At 41.2% G+C, this 19,569-nt stretch overlaps 1 protein-coding gene across 3 annotated transcripts in view; it reads left to right on the plus strand.

Annotated features, from left to right (window-relative positions):
- PCDH19 (protocadherin 19) overlaps window positions 1-17,468 on the plus strand; it is a 129,313-nt gene extending 111,845 nt beyond the window's left edge. For all 3 annotated transcript variants that reach the window (XM_042241775.1, XM_042241774.1, XM_027963080.2), the window contains one exon: window positions 11,682-17,468. In XM_042241775.1, coding sequence (XP_042097709.1) covers window positions 11,682-12,271 — 590 coding nt within the window. In that variant the 3' untranslated portion in view covers window positions 12,272-17,468. The remainder of the gene's footprint in view (window positions 1-11,681) is intronic.
- Window positions 17,469-19,569: the final 2,101 nt, after the last annotated feature.

Here is a 19,569-nt window from a genome sequence, read left to right on the forward strand (position 1 = left end):
TACCTTAATCTAAGAAATCCGCGAAAGATTCCCTGAGGAAGTAACATTTAAGTTGAGACTTTAAGGATAATGTATCAGATATGAATAGTGTTTGATTGCTTGCAAAAAAAATCCCTTTTTCTCAACTAAGGAAAATAAATTATGAATTAAATAAGCATGCATGCTCAGTTGCTAAATTGTGTCTGACTCTTTTGTGACCCCATGGACTGTAGCCCACCAGGCTTCTCTGTCCACAGGATTCTCCAGGCAAAAAACTGGAGTGGGTTGCCATTTCCTTCTTCAGGGAGCCTTCCCAACCCTGGGATTGAACTCACATCTCCTGCACTTCAGGCAGATTCCTTATCACCATGGGAGCCCCTGAATTAAATAAGAGAGAGGCTTTTTTTCTCTTATTTAAAAGAAGTTCTGGTCTAGTAAGGTGGGGCTAGAGTATCTCCAATATCCCATAGTCCTTATATCTTTTTACTCTGCTATTCATAGGCATGTGGCTTCCATCCTCAGAGTTGCCCCATGGTAGTAAGATGGATGCTATAGCTCTACCTATTATGTCTCCATTTCAGATAGGACAAAGCAGGGAGGAATAAGGAGAAAGGTCCCCCAGCTAAGTCAGTTCCCCTCTTTTAAGGAGATTTTTTATATCCTACCTCCATAACATTGACTCACTCTTAGTTACATGGCCACCCCTATCTACAGATAATACTGGAAAATGTAGATTTTTAGCTGGCACATTGCCAGTCTTAACCGGAGAGGGGTTCCGTTTCCAAGTATGGTGGTGGTGTGGTCACTCAGTTGTGTCTGACTCTGTGACCCCATAGACTGTAGCCTGCCAGGCTCCTCTGCCCAGGGGATTCTCCAGGCAAGAATACTGGAGTAGGTTGCCATTCCCTTCTCCCAGGGATCTTCCCAACCCAGGAATCAAACCAGGGTCTCCTGCATTGCAGGCAGGTTCTTTACCCACTGAGCTATGAGGGAAGCCCCATTTCTAGTATAAAAAATAGATATGAAAGTTTGGTAGGCAGTTTGTTATGCCTGCTTCAGATGTACAGGAATTAGGTAGGCCAAGAGGGGACACTTCTCAATAGCTATGTTTTTTTGATTAGGTTCATGTAATCAATTTTAATAGCATTTAACCACTTCATAATCATTGCCACAATCCCTTCCATTGTTTTTCATAAAAATGGCCCACTTTGATCATAGATTATTTTGCTTATGGTGTTATGCAGGGTAAGCTAAGTGAATAGATATGAGTACAATGCAGGAAGCTTTTCTGATTTATACATCACCTGTTTCTAGGTTATGTTATTGCTGTTACTTAGAAATAGCTAACTACTTGAGCTCTCAGGAACTGGAACTCACTTTAACTTTCCTTTTCTGCCTCATTGATTGCAGATCACTTTTGAGGAGGTAACACATTGCTCTTGTAACTCTTACCTTGAACTATTTTAGTCCTGGAGTTTTGTCTCTGATCATCGGGATCTTTGAGTTAATACAGCAAACTCTGAATCACAATACAGAGTGCCAGCATTATTGAACACATCCATTGTAACTGGACACCTATACAAACCCAACAGAGCCTCTCAGCTGTTCTATTGCACCAGGACTTTGAAAGTTTTAGCAAAGCCTGAGGTGATGTTTTCATCATTTTCTTTTTTTTCTTTTTTACTTTGGTTGGGACCTTTGGTAAGCTCTTTCTACAGTGTGGAAGCATATTGTTTGCCCACATCTGAAGAGACAGCAGTTTCATGTCCTGAGGAAGAGAGTAATTGCTGCAAAAAGTTTTGCTATTATCTACACAAAATAACATATTCTGTTCTTTTTCTATTTGAATTACTTCCTTATCCATTGTGACTTAGACATTGCTGCCCCTTAGGCCTCCTGTGTTCTCATAGGACTCATGTTTTAAGATTTAATTTTTTTTTTTTTGGCTGAAAGTTTTGGGAGCCTCTCACCAAAGTCCCTAATGAAAAGTTGTGACCGAAAATTTATTTATTACTACCTAGATTGAAGAAGCTTTATCTTTTCTCTATATTAAAAAAATTGTCTAGAATAATTGGATCTGTTTTGAACTAAGGTGTTCTGTAGCCTCAAGATTCATGTTCTTTTCCAAACTTATGCATTCTCTTCATTTATTCATTTGCAGATCCTAGGGCAAATTCAGAAGCAGGGAAGACCAATGTGCAAATTCATGGTTCACCCCTAATCATGTGTGTATTTGAAATAAAGACAGCTGCTTTCATTCATCTGTACATGTTCATATGTTTAAATTTCTACAACTATGTATGGGTTCTAGAGTCTTATATTTTGCTTTGCCTAGGCTTAGGTTAAAACTTAGGTTAATACTTCTGGGCTTCCCCTGGTAGCTCAGTGGTAAGGAATATGCCAGCAATGCAGGAGCTGGAGGAGATGCAGGCTTGATCTCTGGGTTGGGAAGATCCCATGGAGAAGTGAATGGAAACTCACTACAGTATTGTTGCCTTGAGAACTCTAAGAACAGAGGAGCCTGGTGGGCTACATTCCTAGTGTCACAAAGAGTTGGGCATGACTGAAGCGACTTAGCACGCACACAGGTTAATACTTTCACAGAAAGATATAGCACGGTAAGTAAGTTCAGTCACTCAGTCATGTCCGACTCTTTGCAACCCCATGGACTGCAGCATGCCAGGCCTCCCTGTCTATCACCAACTCCTGGAGTTTACTTAAACTCATGCCAACTGAGTCGGTGATGCCATCCAACCATCACATCCTCTGTCGTCCCTTTCTCCTCCTGCCTTCAATCTTTCCCAGCAGCATCAGGGTCTTTTCAAATGACTCAGCTCTTCACATCAGGTGGCCAAAGTGTTGGGAGTTACAGCTTCAACATCAGCCCTTCCAGTGAATATTCAGGACTGATTTCCTTTAGGATTGACTGGTTGGATCTCCTTGCAGTCCAAAGGACTCTCAAGAGTCTTCTCCAACACCACAGGTCAAAAGCATCAGTTCTTTGGCACTCAGCTTTCTTTATAGTCCAACTCTCACCTGCATACATGACTACTGGAAAAACCATAGCTTTGAGTAGATGGACCTTTGTTGGCAAAGTAGTATCTCTGCTTTTTAATATGCTGTCTAGATTGGTCATGACTTTTCTTCCAAGGAGTAAGTGTCTTTTAATTTCATGGCTGCAGTCACCATTTGCAGTGATTTTGGAGCCCCCCAAAATAAAATCTTTCACTGTTTATACTTTCTCCATTTATTTGCCATGAAGTGATAGGACCGGATGCCATGATCTTAGTTTTCTGAATGTTGAGCTTTAAGTCAACTTTTTCACTCTCCTCTTTCACTTTTCTCAAGAGGCTCTTTAGTTCCTCTTCACTTTCTTCCATAAGGGTGGTGTCATCTGCATATCTGAGGTTATTGATATTTCTCCCAGCAATTTATAGCATGGTATAGAGTCACAAATAGGCTCATACAAGAAATCTTAGCCAGGAACTGGTGAATTGTTCAGTTCAGTTCAGTCGCTCAGTCATGTCTGACTCTTTGCAACCCCATGAATCACAGCATTCCAGGCCTCCCTGTCCATCACCAACTGCCAGAGTTCACTCAAACTCACGTCCATCGAGTCAGTGATGCCATCCAGCCATCTCATCCTCTGTCATCCCCTTCTCCTCCTGCCCCCAATCCCTCCCAGCATCAGAGTCTTTTCCAATGAGTCAACTCTTCTTGTGAGATGGCCAAAGTACTGGAGTTTCAGCTTTAGCATCATTCCTTCCAAAGAAATCCCAGGGCTGATCTCCTTCAGAATGGACTGGTTGGATCTCCTTTGCATCATCACAAGTTTGCAGTCCAAGAGACCCTCAAGAGTCTTCTCCAACACCACAGTTCAAAAGCATCAATTCTTTGGCGCTCAGCCGCCTTCACAGTCCAACTCTCACACCTATACATGACCACAGGAAAAACCATAGCCTTGACTAGATGGACCTTAGTCGGCAAAGTAATGTCTCTGCTTTTGAATATGCTATCTAGGTTGGCCATAACTTTTCTTCCAAGGAGTAAGTGTCTTAATTTCATGGCTGCAGTCATCATCTGCAGTGATTTTGGAGCCCAAAAAATTAAAGTCTGACACTGTTTCCACGGTTTCCCCATCTATTTGCCATGAAGTGATGGGACCGGATGCCATGATCTTTGTTTTCTGAATTTTGAGCTTTAAGCCAACTTTTTCACTCTCTTCTTTCACTTTCATCAAGAGGCTTTTTAGTTCCTCTTCACTTTCTGCCATAAGGGTGGTGTCATCTGCATATCTGAGGTTACTGATATTTTTCCCGGCAATCTTCATTCCAGCTTGTGTTTCTTCCAGTGAATTGTTAGCTTACCTCTATTTCACCTGGAGCCAGCATCTTGACAATTAACTTGTGATGATGCAAAATGGTTTCTCTCTCGTCTCATAGCTGCATCCCTAGCCACAGTGTTACATGGTGGCAGGCATATGATCTGTATCAGGCCTAGGCAATTCCAGAAGTAGTCTCTTTGCCTTTTTCATCTGGTTTGTCATCACTGCTATTCTTAAAGGGACTTTGTGTCATGACTTTCTCACTTTTAATGTATATTTAATTTCCTTACTAAACTGAAGGTTTGATTTTCAAAAGGTAATTCGTCTGCTTTAGGGGCTTCCTTGGTGGCTCAGTGGTAAATAACCCACCTGCCAATGCAGGAGATCTGGGTTTGATCCCTGGGTTGGGAGGATCCCCTGGACCCACTCCAGCACTCTTACTTGAAGAATTGCATGGACAGAGGAGCCTAAGAGGCTACAGTCAACAGGGTCACAAATCAGTCAGACATGACTCAGCAACTAAACACACAACAACAATTCATCTACATTACATTTATGAATGTAGATTGCCTTGGGTTGGGAAGACACTTTCTTTCTGTCCACTTATATTCTCCGTGTTTTCTTTCATATTTCATATGTCCATAAACACTAAAGCTAGGTTAGATTTTGTTTCAGTAGTATTGACACAAATGTCACTGAGTGTTGTTTGATACTAAAATGATAAACAGCAAGTCTTATCTCTGCCCTTGGTAAGGATTTAAAGAAATAAAGAGATTAGATCTAAGCCAAGAGTGAGACATTGTGAGTAAATAAATCTTTTAGATTCAAGTCTTCACTTGCATGGGGTAAGAGCAGTGTACCTAATATGTACACGTAATTAATCCAAGAAAATTGCATATTATTCTCACTCTATAGGACTGAAGTGGGCTTAGTGAAATTGGTATGTAGGCTTAAACTAATTGCATTCCTGGGGTCCCTGAGTAAGTTTACCTTTTCCTCTTCCCTGAGAGTGATCTATTCACTTAGGCAGTGGGTCAGCTGAAAGCAAGTACTGTCTTTGCAGAGAAACTTCTGACATGATTAAGTTCCCTGCTCCGGTCTTCCTCAGTTCATAAGATCTCACAGGTGTCTGACTCTGGAGTCTTTGCCCTCTGTGTATGCTGGGGATCCAGGTCTCCTCACGTTCATTTGAAGCAGCCTACCGTAGGGGATGGAGAAGGAAATGGCAACCCATTCCAAGATTCTTGTCTGAAAAATTCCAGAGGACAGGACAGAGCAGCCTGTCAGGCTACAGTCATAAGGAGTCAGACATGACTGAGTGACTATCACTCACTCAGCATAGGGAAGGAGAACTGTGCATGGATTGGGGGTGACGCATGGATGGCATTCTCTTACTGAATTGTGTTGAAAAAAGAGCTACATCTTCAAATTTTAAGACAACCACTTGAAACTCAAAACTTGAGACTTAAAAGAGCTTTATTTTGAACCTATTGAGAATATTCTCCTAGATTGTAGTTCATCACTGCTCTGCCCTGGGAGTATGAGCAATATCAGTCTGAAGTTCACCTGGGATTTCCTCTTCATAGCTGGTCATATGGCTGCAGTTTCAGGGTTCAAAGGCTAAGAGCTCTATGCCTCCTTGCCTTAATTTTGGACAAAATGGCCAGGGATCCCATAACCTTCTGAACATTTTTTTTCTTTTCTTCCTTCTCTCTCTCTCCCTTCCTCCCTACCTGCCTCTCCAGACTTCTAGGGAACTCTTACTCAGAATTGTAGATGGGGAAGTTAGTTATTGGACTGGTCCTCCAGTTGCACCTCTTTATTCTCTACCTCCAAACAAATAGACTAATTTTTTACAGGTATTACTTGGAGAGTTACAAGATAGGCCTCAGAGGAAATGTTGAAGAAGAAACATATTTGGGAAAACTCTGAGGTGTGAATTCTGTCCTACTATAGGGATCCTGGGGTCTTCTGGAGAAAGCACTAGATTTGAATGAAAAAATGTGGGTGATCAGCTATAGACTCTTTCACTCATAATGTTTGGGTCTACACTAAGTGTTTCCCATGTATATCCCAACATGTTTCCCATACTTTCAGCCTCCCAGGAACACACATGTTTTGAATGATGATAAATCATCAGTTCAATTCAGTTCAGTTCATTTCAGTTGCTCAGTTGGGTCTGACTCTTTACAGCCCCTTGGAATAAAGCAGGCCAGGACTCCCTGCCCATCACCAACTCCCAGAGTTTACTCAAACTCATGTCCATTGAGTCAGTGATGCCATCCAACCATCTCGTCCTCTGTGGTCCCCTTCTCCTACCGCCTTCAATCTTTCCGAGCATCAGGGTCTTTTCCAATTAGTCAGTTCTTCACATCAGGTGGCCAAAGTATTGTAGCTTCAGCTTCAGCATCAGTCCTTCCAATGAATTTTCAGGGTTGATTTCCTTTAGGATGGACTGGTTGGATCTCCTTGCAGTTCAAGGGACTCTCAAGAGTCTTCTCCAACACCACAGGTCAAAAGCGTCAGTTCTTTGGTGCTCAGCTTTCTTTATGGTCCAGCTCTCACATTCATACATGACTACTGGAAAAACCATAGTTTTGACTAGACGGACCTTTGTTGGCAAAGTAATGTCTTTGATTTTTAATATGCTGTCTAGGTTGGTCATAACTTTTCTTCCTAGGAGTAAGCATCTTTTAATTTCATGGCTGTAGTCACCATCTGCAGTGATTTTGAAGCCCCTCAAAATAAAGTCTATCACTGTTTCTGCTGTTTCTCCATCTATTTCCCATGAAGTGATGGGACCAGATGCCATGATCTTAGTTTTCTGAATGTTGAGCTTTAAGCCAACCTTTTCACTCTCCTTGTTCACTTTCATCAAGAGGTTCTTTAGTTCTTCTTTCCTTTCTGCCATAAGGGTGGTGTCATCTGTATATTTGAGATTATTGATATTTCCAGGTTGTGCATTATCCAGCCCAGTGTTTCTCATGACGTGCTCTGCATATATGTTAAATAAGCAGGGTGACAATATACAGCCTTGACGTACTCCTTTTCCTATTTGGAACCAGTCTGTTGTTCCATGTCCAGTTCTAACTGTTGCTTCCTGACCTGCATACAGATTTCTCAAGAGGCAGGTCAGGTGGTCTGGTATTCCCATATATTTAAGAATTTTCCAGAGTTAGTTGTGGTCCACACAGTCAAAGGCTTTGGCATAGTTAATAAAGCAGAAGTAGATATATTTCTGAAACTCTCTTGCTTTTTCGATGACCCAACAGATGTTGACAATTTGATCTCTGGTTCCTCTGCCTTTTCTAAATCCAGCTTCATCATCTGGAGGTTCACAGTTCATGTACTGTTGAAGCCTGGCTTAGAGAATTTTGAGCATTACTTCACTAGCGTGTGAATGAGTGCAATTGTGCAGTAGTTTGAGCGTTCTTTGGCATGGCCTCTCTGTGGTTGGAATGAAAACTGACCTTTTCCAGTCCTGTGGCCACTGCTGAATTTTCCAGATTTGCTGGCATATTGAGTGCAGCACTTTAACAGCATCATCTTTTAGGATTTGAAATAGCTCAACTGGAATCTATCACCTCCACTAACTTTGTTCATAGTGATACTTCCTAAGGCCCACTTGACTTCACATTCCAGGATGTCTGACTCTATGTGAGTGATCACACCATTGTGATTATCTGGAGGGTGAAGATCTTTTATGTACAGTTCTTCTGTGTATTCTTGCCATCTGTTAATATCTTCTGCTTCTCTTATGTCTGTACCATTTCTGTCCTTTATTGTGCCAGTCTTTGCATGAAATGTTCCCTTGGTATCTCTAATTTTCTTGAAAAGATCTCTAGTCTTTCCCATTCTATTGTTTTCTTCTATTTCTTTGCATTGATCACTGAGGAAGGCTTTCTTATCTCTCCTTGCTATTCTTTGGAACCCTGCATTCAAATGAGTGTATCTTTCCTTTTCTCCTTTGCCTTTCATTTCTCTTCTATTCACAGCTATTTGTAAGGTCTCATCAGATAACCATTTTGCCTTTTTGCATTTCTATTCCTTGGGGATGATCTTGATCCCTGCCTCCTGTACAATGTCATGAACCTCCATCCATAGTTCTTCAGGCACTCTGTCTGTCTATCAGATCTAATCCCTTGAATCTATTTATCACTTCCACTGTACAATCATAAGGGATTTGATTTTGGGCATACGTGAATGTTCTAGTGGGTTTCCATACTTTCTTCAATGTATGAATTTGGCAATAAGGAGTTCATGGTCTGTGCCATAGTCAGCTCCTGGTCTTATTTTTGTTGACTGTATAGAATTTCTCCATCTTTGGCTGCAGAGAATATAATCAATCTGATTTTGGCATTGACCATCTGGTAATGTCCATGTGTAGAGTCTTCTCTTGTGTCATTGGAAGAAGGTGTTTGCTATGATCAGTGCATTCTCTTGGCAAAACTCTGTTAACCTTTGCCCTGCTTCATTCTGTACTCCAAGGCCAAATTTGCCTGTAACTCCAGGTATTTCTCAACTTCCTACTTTTGCATTCCAGTCCCCTATAATGAAAAGGACATCTTTTAGGAGTGTTAGTTCTAGAAGGTCTTGTGAGTCTTCATAGAACTGTTCAGTTTCAGCTTCTTCAGCATTACTGGTCGGGGCATAGACTTGAATGAGCATGATATTGAATGGTTTGCCTTGGAAACAGAGTTCATTCTTTCATTTCTGAGATTGCATCCAAGTACTGCATTTCCGACTCTTGTTGACTATGATGGCTACACCATTTCTTCTAAGGGCTTCTTGCCCACAGTAGTAGATATAATGGTCATCTGAGTTAAATTCACCCATTCCAGTCCATTTCAGTTTGCTGATTCCTAAAATGTCAATGTTTACTCTTGCCATCTCCTCTTTGACACCTCCAATTTGCCTTGATTCATGGACCTAACATTCAAGGTTCCTATGCAGCATCAGACTTTACTTCCATCACCAGTCACATCCACAACTCTGTGTTGTTTTTGCTTTGGCCCCATCTCTTCGTTCTTTCTGGAGTTATTTCTCTACTGATCTCCAGTAGCATACTTGGCACCTACTGACCTGGGGAGTTCATCTTTCATTGTCCTATCTTTTTGCCTTTTCATACTGTTCATGGGGTTCTCAAGGCAAGAATACTGAAGTGGTTTTCCATCCCCTTCTCCAGTGGACCACATTTTGTCAGAACTCTCCACTATGACCCACCCGTCTTGGGTGGCCCTGCACAGCATGGCTCATAGTTTCATTGAGTTAGACACAGCTGTGGTCTGTGTGATCAGATTGGTTAGTTTTCTGTGATTGTTATTTTCAGTCTGTCTGCTCTCTGATGGAGAGTTCTGGTGACTAGGTGGTGGGATTAATGGTGACGTCCTCCAAGAGGGCTTATGCCGTACCCGGGTCTGCTGCACCAGAGCCCCTGCCCCTGCAGCAGTCCACTGCTGACCCATACCTCCATAGGAGACACTCACACACAGTTTTGTCTCAGTGTCTGTGGGGTCTCTGGATCCTGGTGCATACAAGTCATCAGGTGGCAGTAATGAAAGTTTACAGGGAAGAGGCAGAGAAACGGCTTTGACAAACCCTTGTTTTTCAGAGGTGGTCAGGCATTCCTGACGTGGAAGTGTGCTGGAGTTTGTGGGAGCTTTGTCCTATGTATGAAGAAGGCACTTATCTCCTTGGTGATAATGCTTATTTGTTATTTGGTTCCAACTCTACAAAATTCGGAGAGTTTCATTCTCCAGCATTGAAAGGGGGCTTAAACTGGCCATCTTAAAGATAAGTCAGCAAATTGTGTCCAGGTATACTGAAGGAGGTCTTATCTTTGGCTGTTTTTTCTGTAATTTAGGTCAAAAGCCATTTCCAGAGTCATGTTGAAATCTGAACTCAGCCTGGATTAAGCCTTGACATTTAGCTGCTTCTAACACTTTTTCTCCAAATGATGAAATATACACTCATTTCAACCATTATTTCTTGAGCCTCCTCCCAAGTACCCTTTTACCAAAATAACTTCCGGTAAATGAGGCAGAGAATTTTCTCTTTGCTGTGTCATTTACTCTAAAAACTCAAGAAAAATGCTAAAAAATAGAAATACAATTGTAAAGGAAGGTGTGTTGTATGTAGACTAATATCAGGCAAGTCCCTGAATTGCAGACTTCTTCCTGCAAAAAAAAGCACTCATAGCACATATTTCCAACTTTTTTTGATGTATATTTTTTTGTCTTTGCAATCTCTTATTGTCTCCCTACCTCTTCCAGTCCTACCCCAAGGATATCTATAAATGTTAAGCTGCTCATACTTTGATGCATTGTGCAGTGTGATATGAAAAATTTTACTAGGTCATCCTCATGCAAGAATGTAACATAAATATAAATTGATCTGAAAAACTAGAGCTCTAAACCAGACATTAACAGTTTTCCAATGGACAGGTAGAAGTTAACCCTGAGTCCATACTTTAGTGAAGCCCATATAGAAAGCTTTTCTGAGAGCCCAATTAAAACCTTAACTCTAAATGAACCTGGGATAAAATGAGAAAAACACGTCTTACCATTAATTATGAATTTTGTGTGCTAAGATCATCTATGATAGGGTTAAAGTAATCCAGGAAGAAATTATGTTAAGAAATATGACCCAAATGAAATTGCAGATAAGAAAAATAAGAAGGAATGGCTAGCTGAGTATTAATTAAATGATGTTCAACCCATGAGGGATGTGTACATAAGGCCAGGTGTAGCTTCTGGATCAGACTGAAGGAAGAGATCTCAGTATATTCTTTCTCATGGGAAACCTAAGTCATGTAAAGGGTTTAGTGAGAAGATTGGCTGGTGAGACTGGTGGCCAAAAAAAGTGATGTGATTGGGTTTTCAAAGAGTATGTTACTAATCTAAAACTAAGCATTGAATATCATTGACAAGTAGGGTAGGAATGTGGTTGACAGTGCTATTACTCCAAAACATGGCCAAGACTTCTCAGTATATCTGCTAGAACCTGTTTCAAACACAGTTGATTTTTAGCAGGAATTGTTGATAAAATGCTGAGTCTCAGCACCTTTACCATCAGATAAACTTTTTAAAAAATAAAATTTTTCATCATAGTGTGTTCCCCTTTAGGTTTTTAGTTTTGTCAGCAGTGGAAGCAGCAACAAAAATAATCATAAAAAAGGCAGGAGAGTGTTTAGGGGGGAGATCTACAGCTTTTTAAAAATCCAATTCTTCACACTTGTCCCAAAAGGCAATAAAGGACTATCTAAAAGTGTCATTTCCCCAAAGGATCTCTGGGTACCTAAGAAACCTGAGCACTGGGAAGTAACGATGATTCCTGGGAAAAGCTGATGAAATTGACATTTTTAATTTTCTCCAAACAGATCAGAATGAAGGATTTCATTGCAGGGAAGAATGCCGGATTCTTGGCCACTCTGACAGGTGCTGGATGCCCCGGAACCCCATGCCCACCTGCTCCAAGTCCCCTGAGCATGTGAGAAACATCATCACGCTGTCCATCGAAGCTACTGCTGCTGATGTTGAAGCTTATGACGACTGCGGCCCCACCAAGCGGACTTTCGCCACCTTTGGAAAGGATGTCAGCGACCACCCAGCTGAGGAGAGGCCCACCCTCAAAGGGAGAAGGACTGTTGATGTGACCACCTGTAGCCCCAAGGTCACCAGCGCTATCCGGGAGGCGGGCAATGGCTGTGAGGCTATTAGCCCTGTCACCTCCCCTCTGCACCTCAAGAGCCCTCTGCCTACCAAGCCTTCTGTGTCTTACACTGTCGCCCTGGCACCCCCTGCCCGTGATCTGGAGCAGTATGTCAACAATGGTCCTTCTCGTCCCTCTGAAGCTGAACCCCGTGGAGCTGATGGCGAGAAAGTCGTGCATGAGGTCAACCCCATTCTGAAGGAAGGTCGAGACAAAGAGTCTCCTGGTGCGAAGCGTCTGAAGGATATCATTCTCTAAATCAGTTCTGGGGAAGAAGAAAGAGAGAAACCATGCTGGCTAGCTAAGAAGCAGTAGCTGATCCTTGTAATTGTTCACCAATGGTTGGTTCTTGAGTGGCTGTATTTCAGAGCTTTCCCTAAATGTATTGTTTATAAATGACTATCAATCTGTGACAATCCCTCTCGTTTCAACAGGCAGCAGGGGTGTTCCGTTGGAGCAAATTAGCTTTGGCTTGAGTCGTTCATGAGGCCTTGATGTTGGGGAAACAGAGACAAATTCAGTTGTGAAAAGTATTATGTATTAAGTGTTTGAATTTATATATTTTTCTATGTCGAAATTATAATAAAAATTACCATTGTTTGTGGAGGATTACATTTAAAAAAAGCAAAAAAAAAAAAAAAGGCTCTGGACACCTTTAATAAGTTTGCCACTGTTTTGTAGTGTAGACAAGTTAATGGTCATTTATTGTGTACTATTCATTGATTTGGTGATGTGAAATTGAGTCCCCAAATGGTTGTTTCTGAAGCTCGAGTACTTTCCAATGCCGCTACTTTGCTGTGGACACCCCTGCTTTAAAGAACCCTTTTGCTAGCTGTGCTATTGTCGTATTTGATATTGCAAATTGCTACGTGTGTGGTGGTGGCAAAAGGCTTATAGAAATTGGTGTTTTTTTCTTAAAAAAAAAAAAAAACTACAGACAAAACAAAGTGCAAACAACTGAGACGGCAAGTGAGTGAGTAATGCCACATATATAGGCTGAGTCCTTGGAGGGTGCTCATTCGCATAGGATACCCACAGAATGGTTGCTCACCACGTTGCAGAGTATTTTTCCTGACTTTCAGGCTTCTGCCCAGATCCATGATAGATCATTACAGAAAGTCATTTTTGGATATTCTGCTATCTAATTTGCAGTTGTCAGAAATATTGTGCTGAAAATTTTATGAGATCAATTTTTCTGATTTTCAGGCCCTGAACAGGAAAGTTGCTCCTGAAGTTATCAGTTTCCAGGTTTAGAAATTCCCTATCTCCAATCATCTAAAACTCAAAAAGACTGAATCTATTTTGAATTTTAAATCAGCATCCTTTCAGACACATACTTCCTGATTCAGTGCTTCCCAAACACGATTAGAAATTAGAGTGCAAAGCACGTCATGGACTGGAATTGAGAACTCCATGTGGCTCTGTATCATAGGAGTATAAATAGGAACCGAGGAAGCAGTACAAAGTATATGTTTAGGAAAAGACAGGTAACAGATAACAGCATCCCTAATCCAATTATCGTGCCTTCTGAATGGAGACACTTGGACACTTGAACTCGTATTTATGAGTGATACATTTTTTAAATTGAAAATGTGAACAGGAAACTATTAAAATAAAAATCCTTTAGATTTAGCCAACTCTTTGCTGTAGGCTAGGAATACACCATTTTTATTAACAAGTTTGTTACACACATTCTTTCTCGGTTTGTTTAACATTCCTCAAACTCCCCTGTTTATTAACTGTCTATTAATATTCACTAGCCGACATAGTATTCTTGCAGCCTAAGAGTTCATAATTTAAAAACAAATATGTCACCTTTGCTCTGTCTTGGTTTTAAAAGAGTTGTTTCTAGAGAAACAAGTTTTGTGGTTATGTTCGAATTTGTTTCACTTTTTGAAATTCAAGAATACACAAAAAGGCTTAGAGTATTAAGAATGCAAAAGACGATTTATTTTCTTAAGTTAGGTAGATAAGTCCACTCTTTTAAATGTTTTAGTTATTTTTGCCTGAGTTCCTGCTTTATACATTAACTGGGAACATTTTCTTTTGTGGAAAGGAGGGTTTGAGGGAGGGGGCTGGGTAAGGCAGTGGGAATGGGGTTAGTAGGGGAGAATATTTCTGAAAAAGAAGTTATAAATGAAGCTACAAATTCATCCTTATTTCTTATTCAGTGCTGAATACTACCTCATACAGAATATTGGTGTGACTGCAAATTTCCCCCTGAAACTGACACAATTAGAAATCAATTATCATAGCATCTTCATTTTGGCTCATTTAATTCTCTCGCTTTTTCCCCTTTAACTCATTTCATTTTAGTAGTAGATTGTGAATTAAGTATTTATTTGTTGGCAAGTGAATAGTTTATTTAGCATGTTAAAACTTAACTTTTTTTGTCAATTTAATTTATGATGGCTGCCCATAGAATTTAGACTGTTCCTCCACTGATCCATCCAGATGTTAGCTATACTGTTAGCTACCACCTCACTTTCAAGTCAGATTTGACAGCTTTTGTACAGGTGTATTTCTTATGTGCTCAGTGGGGATGAGGGAGCTGAAAAGATCGTGGCAAGTGAGAACATTCAATGTTATGTGGCCACTGGCTGCCATGTCTCTTACCAGCCAAATTGAAAATGGTCACTGTAGCGGTGACATTGATTCTGCTTCTCCCTTATGTTCACCCCCCCCCATTTTTTTTTCCAGAATTCAGTTTCAAGCAATAGACCAATCCTTTTTCCTTCTCAAAATACTTTGTTCACAATGGGCAGTCAGATATTTTTTGGCTTCCAAATCCTTTACTGAGTTTGTTCAGAGAATTTCCCTCATTAAGAAAATATCTTTTTTTCCCCCTCTACAGTTGTCTGATGTATACATCCTCCCAGAAGCACAAGTGCATCCTAGGAGGGCTTTGTATGCTGGTTTTATAGTCAGGCTGTGCCTGCAAAAAGAAATTTTGTGCAAGCATCCTAACTTTCCCTTTTGGTTCATGTTTTTCTCTCCTTTCCAACATGTCTGATGAAAAGCCACAAAGGCCAGAGGGCCAAATATTCTCCCTTTTTTTCCTAGCTAAATATGTTACACACTTAAATATGAGCGATCAATTTCAGTTTCTAAATCTTAGGGAGTTCTATTCCACTTATTCTGATGTCCCTTTCAGGGAGGAATTGACGTTTTAGGTGTGTTTAGGTGTGACATATTGAGGTATGACATGCTCTACTACTAACTGCTTTGGGCATGTCCCTGAGCAGGTGAATGGTTTCATGCAATATAAACAGGTTAGTTTGCACTGATCAATCGCTTCTCCCCAAATATGGGAACATGGTATATATATACAAGAAATAGGAAGAAGGGAGCCGTGCTGTGTGGAGTCTCTTTTTTCTTTTCTCTATACTGACTAATCTATGAACCCGTTCAGAAGGAAACTTACCATCCCTTGGATTCTCTTAAAGCCAGTAGAGTAAATTATGGCCCACTTTATTGCCCAAATAGGTAATGGGCCAAGGGACCCCGCACTTCCTGAAAGGCAGTGGTTTCAAGGTGTAGTCCTTGGACCAGCAGTACTAACATCATTTGGGAACTTGTTAGGAATGGTAATTCTCTGTCCTCACAAAGACGAACTGAAGCAGAACCTCTGGGGGTGAGACCTAGCAATTTATATGAATTAAATGCCCACTAAAGGTTGAGGACTTGATAAAGCACAGGTTGATGGGCTCTGCACTTAGAGTTTCTGGCTCAGTAGGTCTGGAGTGAGGCCTGAGCCTTTGCTGATTTAAAAATTCCCAAGTGATGCTGATGCATCTGGTCCAGGGATCACATTTTAAGTATCACTGCTCCAGTGTAAACCTGCCTAGTAGAGCTAATTGCACCTAAGGTGTCCATTTAGACCGATAAGTTGGTGACCCATTGATCACTGCTCAAAAATATTGGAGGAATACAACTTAGAACTCTGAAAACTGGAGCCATCCAGTGTCATCCCAATAGTGTTACTTCAACATACACCTGATTGAAGGGAATTCAGTTGAACTTTTCATATTGCTCTATTATATTAACAAGCAAAACAAAAGTGGTCCAGTTGAAGCATCAAGGGCAACGGGCAGTTTTGGGAGACACAAGTGTGTAAGGATAGCTTGACTGGGCATCTGGTGTGGGAAAAGGATCATTACTGTACATAATAGAAGTTCTGGCTGGAATTCCAATTCACTCTATGAGGATCATTTTGATGTTGAATGGTCCCAGAGCATCCTGACAAGTCTGGTCCACTTGGCTCTTTATCCAGGATAATAAGACCCTAACTGACTTTGAAAAACTGGCATAAATGAGCTTAAAAAGTCCATTGTATACAGTCCTAGTGTTTGCCTTCTCAGTAAAATTACATTTAAGGATGTCATTTCATGAGTCAAAATTGTATCTGCTGACACTAAAGTGTATTGAGATGTTGTTCTTTAGTTTAAGTATGTAACAAAGTAATATTCAAAGGGGATGTGTGGGGGTGGGGCTGGGACTGGGTGGCTTTATATTGATACTGAAATATTCCAGAGCAAAACACATTGTCCTAATGAAGTTGTTGCAGCTCTCTTTATTTTCTTGTGAAGCTGGAATTGGCCTGTGGGTCACATGTTGTGTAAAAGTGAATTAATTTCCAATAGAACTCATATTGCTTTTGTAAAAACAAAGAAAATCAACCACCTTGTCTGAAATATATATTGTAAGGTGCTCTTGGTAAAGAACAACCCACGAAAACCTGATCTTGATTGGAAAGCATTGTAGGTCATTAGGGAAAACTGATGATGCTGATTGTTGCTCCAGCTGTATTGGCAATTAAAAATGACCTTGTTACTAACTGAAAGTTGCTGTCAACCTTAGCAAACAAACCAGCTAACACCATTACAGCACTGGTTAAGTAGATTTTTACTGGCACTGGCTGGCGTTCAGCTGAGGAAGGCTAGAATGCAGACTTTAATGACCAAGAGCCAGACTAGCTTGAGCTAGAAATTCAGCAACAAATACCTTCTTGTGCTATTTGAATGCTAAGGTATTAGTTGCAAAAGGCTTACGCCTTCGCTCCTCTAGTGAGGGGAATGAGCCTGATGACACTATTACTGTTTACCTGTCAAACCAGGGTGGAAATTTAGAGGGATGCAAGTACAGTATGTTTCATTAAGCAGTCTCTGTTGCTGACTATATGAAGGTGAAATTGTTGTATATGCCGATCTGTATGTTATGTACATTTTCACAGTGATTGAATCATTGTAGAAAGAAAAAAAGACAAAAAAGAATCACCACTCTATTTTATGAAGATGATAAAGCAGCTTTATTAAATTATTACAGTTATGTTTTAAATGGTGTTATCTGCCACATTGTTTCCTTTTATCTGGTGGTTCTCTGTTTTCCCCTTAAATGTGTTTTCTCTGCTTCAAAAATTTAATGCATTTTAGTATTAAAGGCTATTATGGAGAAATGATTGGTGAATTGTGTCTCGGAGGGTGTTGGTTGGCTGGGCGTGGGGGGTGGTGTTGGGAGTGACTGTGAGGTCCATGAGGACCCAAAGGATTTCTCTTGCCTTTTTCGTTCCACACCATCACAGCTCTCCAACTAAGAGCGGATTCTTCCATCAGCCAGGCTCCAGTCATTTCCTCAGTACCTCCTGTCCTTCCCATCCCAGTCAATACCTTTTTCTGAGGAGGGAGACCCACTCGCATCCAGAGAGGTACTTTCCTGGGTGGTACTTTATACAAGAGCACTAAAACCATTCTGTAGAATAAACCATTTCAGGCCAACTTCACAGTAGGACTTCTCTGAAGAATTAATTTTAAAAAAGGTGAGAAATAGTAGAGGCTGACAGCAGGGGAAAAGAGAGTTTAAAACAAAGATGATCTAGCTGCTCCTTTGATGCCTTCAGGTTTGAAAGCAAAGCAACAGGAGAGACTCTGACTTCGCACATTACAAGGCTGCAGTGAAAGCCCTGACAAGCTTTCTTTATCCAAACAATTATTCTCTGAGAATTAGCACTTGGGCTGTAAGTATTCAACTGGCAGGAAAAAAAATCATGAGCAAGAGGGAAAAAAAGGAGCATGGCAGACCATTTCCAAGTAGTGCCTTTAGTGGTAAAAGGCTAAATTGCTTTAGCATGACCTACCGTCTCGACAATTAAAAAAAATTGACCTCCAGGAAATCCACTGATTCCCTGGATCTCCATCTTCCTGTTATCTCTACTAACCTGTATTAAATGGAGATTGCATCTTATTCCCCACCACGTTAGCCCTAAAGCTGCAGCAATAGCCAGCTATTTGGTGCTGTAGTTTAGCAGATGTTACCTCACAATGTAAACACGGACGTGCAGGGACACACAAGTCGCATGGACTGATTGATATATGTGCAGATGTTCACACAGACTCACAGATGCTCACAAAAGTGTATTGTCACTTGCTCGGAGGCCATTAAGTCTTAGTAGGGCTTCCCTAGTAGCTCAGTTGGTAAAGAATCTGCCTGCAATGCAGGAGACCCTGGTTCAATTCCTGGGTCGGGAAGATCTGCTGGAGAAGGGATAGGCTACCCACTCCAGTATTCTTGGGCTTCCCTGGTGGCTTAGCTGGTAAGGAATCTGCCTGTAATGTGAGAGACCTGGGTTCGATCCCTGGGTTGGGAAGATCCCCTAGAAACAGGAAAGGCTACCCACTCCAGTATTCTGGCCTGGAGAATTCCATGGACTGTATAGTCCTGGGGTCGAAAAGAATCAGACACGACTGAGCGACTTTCACTTTCACTTTCTTTCACTTTCAGGCCATTATGAGTGTTTCCCAGGTGGTGCTAATGGTGAAGAACCCATCTGCCAATGCGGGAGATGCCAGAGACGTTTGCTTGATCCCTGGGTCCTGAAGATCCCCTGGAGGAGGGCGTGACAACTCACTCCAGTATTCTTGCTCGGAGAACCCCATGGACAGAGGAGCCTAGTGGGTCAGTCCATGGGGACGCAGAGTCAGACATGAATGAAACGACTTGGCATGCATGCACGTGTGAGTGCTTCTGGGTTGGTCCATACCAACAAAGCAAAGAAACGATTTTCAAACCTCTTCCACCTACCTTTTGTTTTGGTGGGTGGAGGGGTTCCCTGGTGGCTCAGATGGTAAAGAGTCTGCCTACAATGCAGAAGACCAGGGTTCAATCCCTGGGTCAGGAAGATCCCCTGGAGAACAGAACAGAATGGCTATCTACTCCAGTCCACGACTGAGTGACTAACACTGAACAAGAAATGGAAACTCCTGCTTTAAAAGAAGAGTGAGCAAGAGAAAATAAATGGTCATGTGATGAAGGGCATTCACATGTCCAACATACGTATATCCAAAGTCATGGATCACTACCTAATGTTGGAGAGTGACCAAGTTAGAGGCATAACATCAAGGCTATTGAAATTTATAAAACACAACAAAACAAATCATTAAAATAATCCCCTGCATTTTGGTTAACAAAGTGCTCGTGACTTACATCAAACATGTCACTGATTTGCTGTGTATGGCTGTCAAGAAACCATGTTGGGAATTGATGCCTAAGAGGATAGTTTC

This window comes from Ovis aries, chromosome X, assembly GCF_016772045.2.
Source record: "Ovis aries strain OAR_USU_Benz2616 breed Rambouillet chromosome X, ARS-UI_Ramb_v3.0, whole genome shotgun sequence".
Lineage (NCBI taxonomy): Eukaryota > Metazoa > Chordata > Mammalia > Artiodactyla > Bovidae > Ovis > Ovis aries.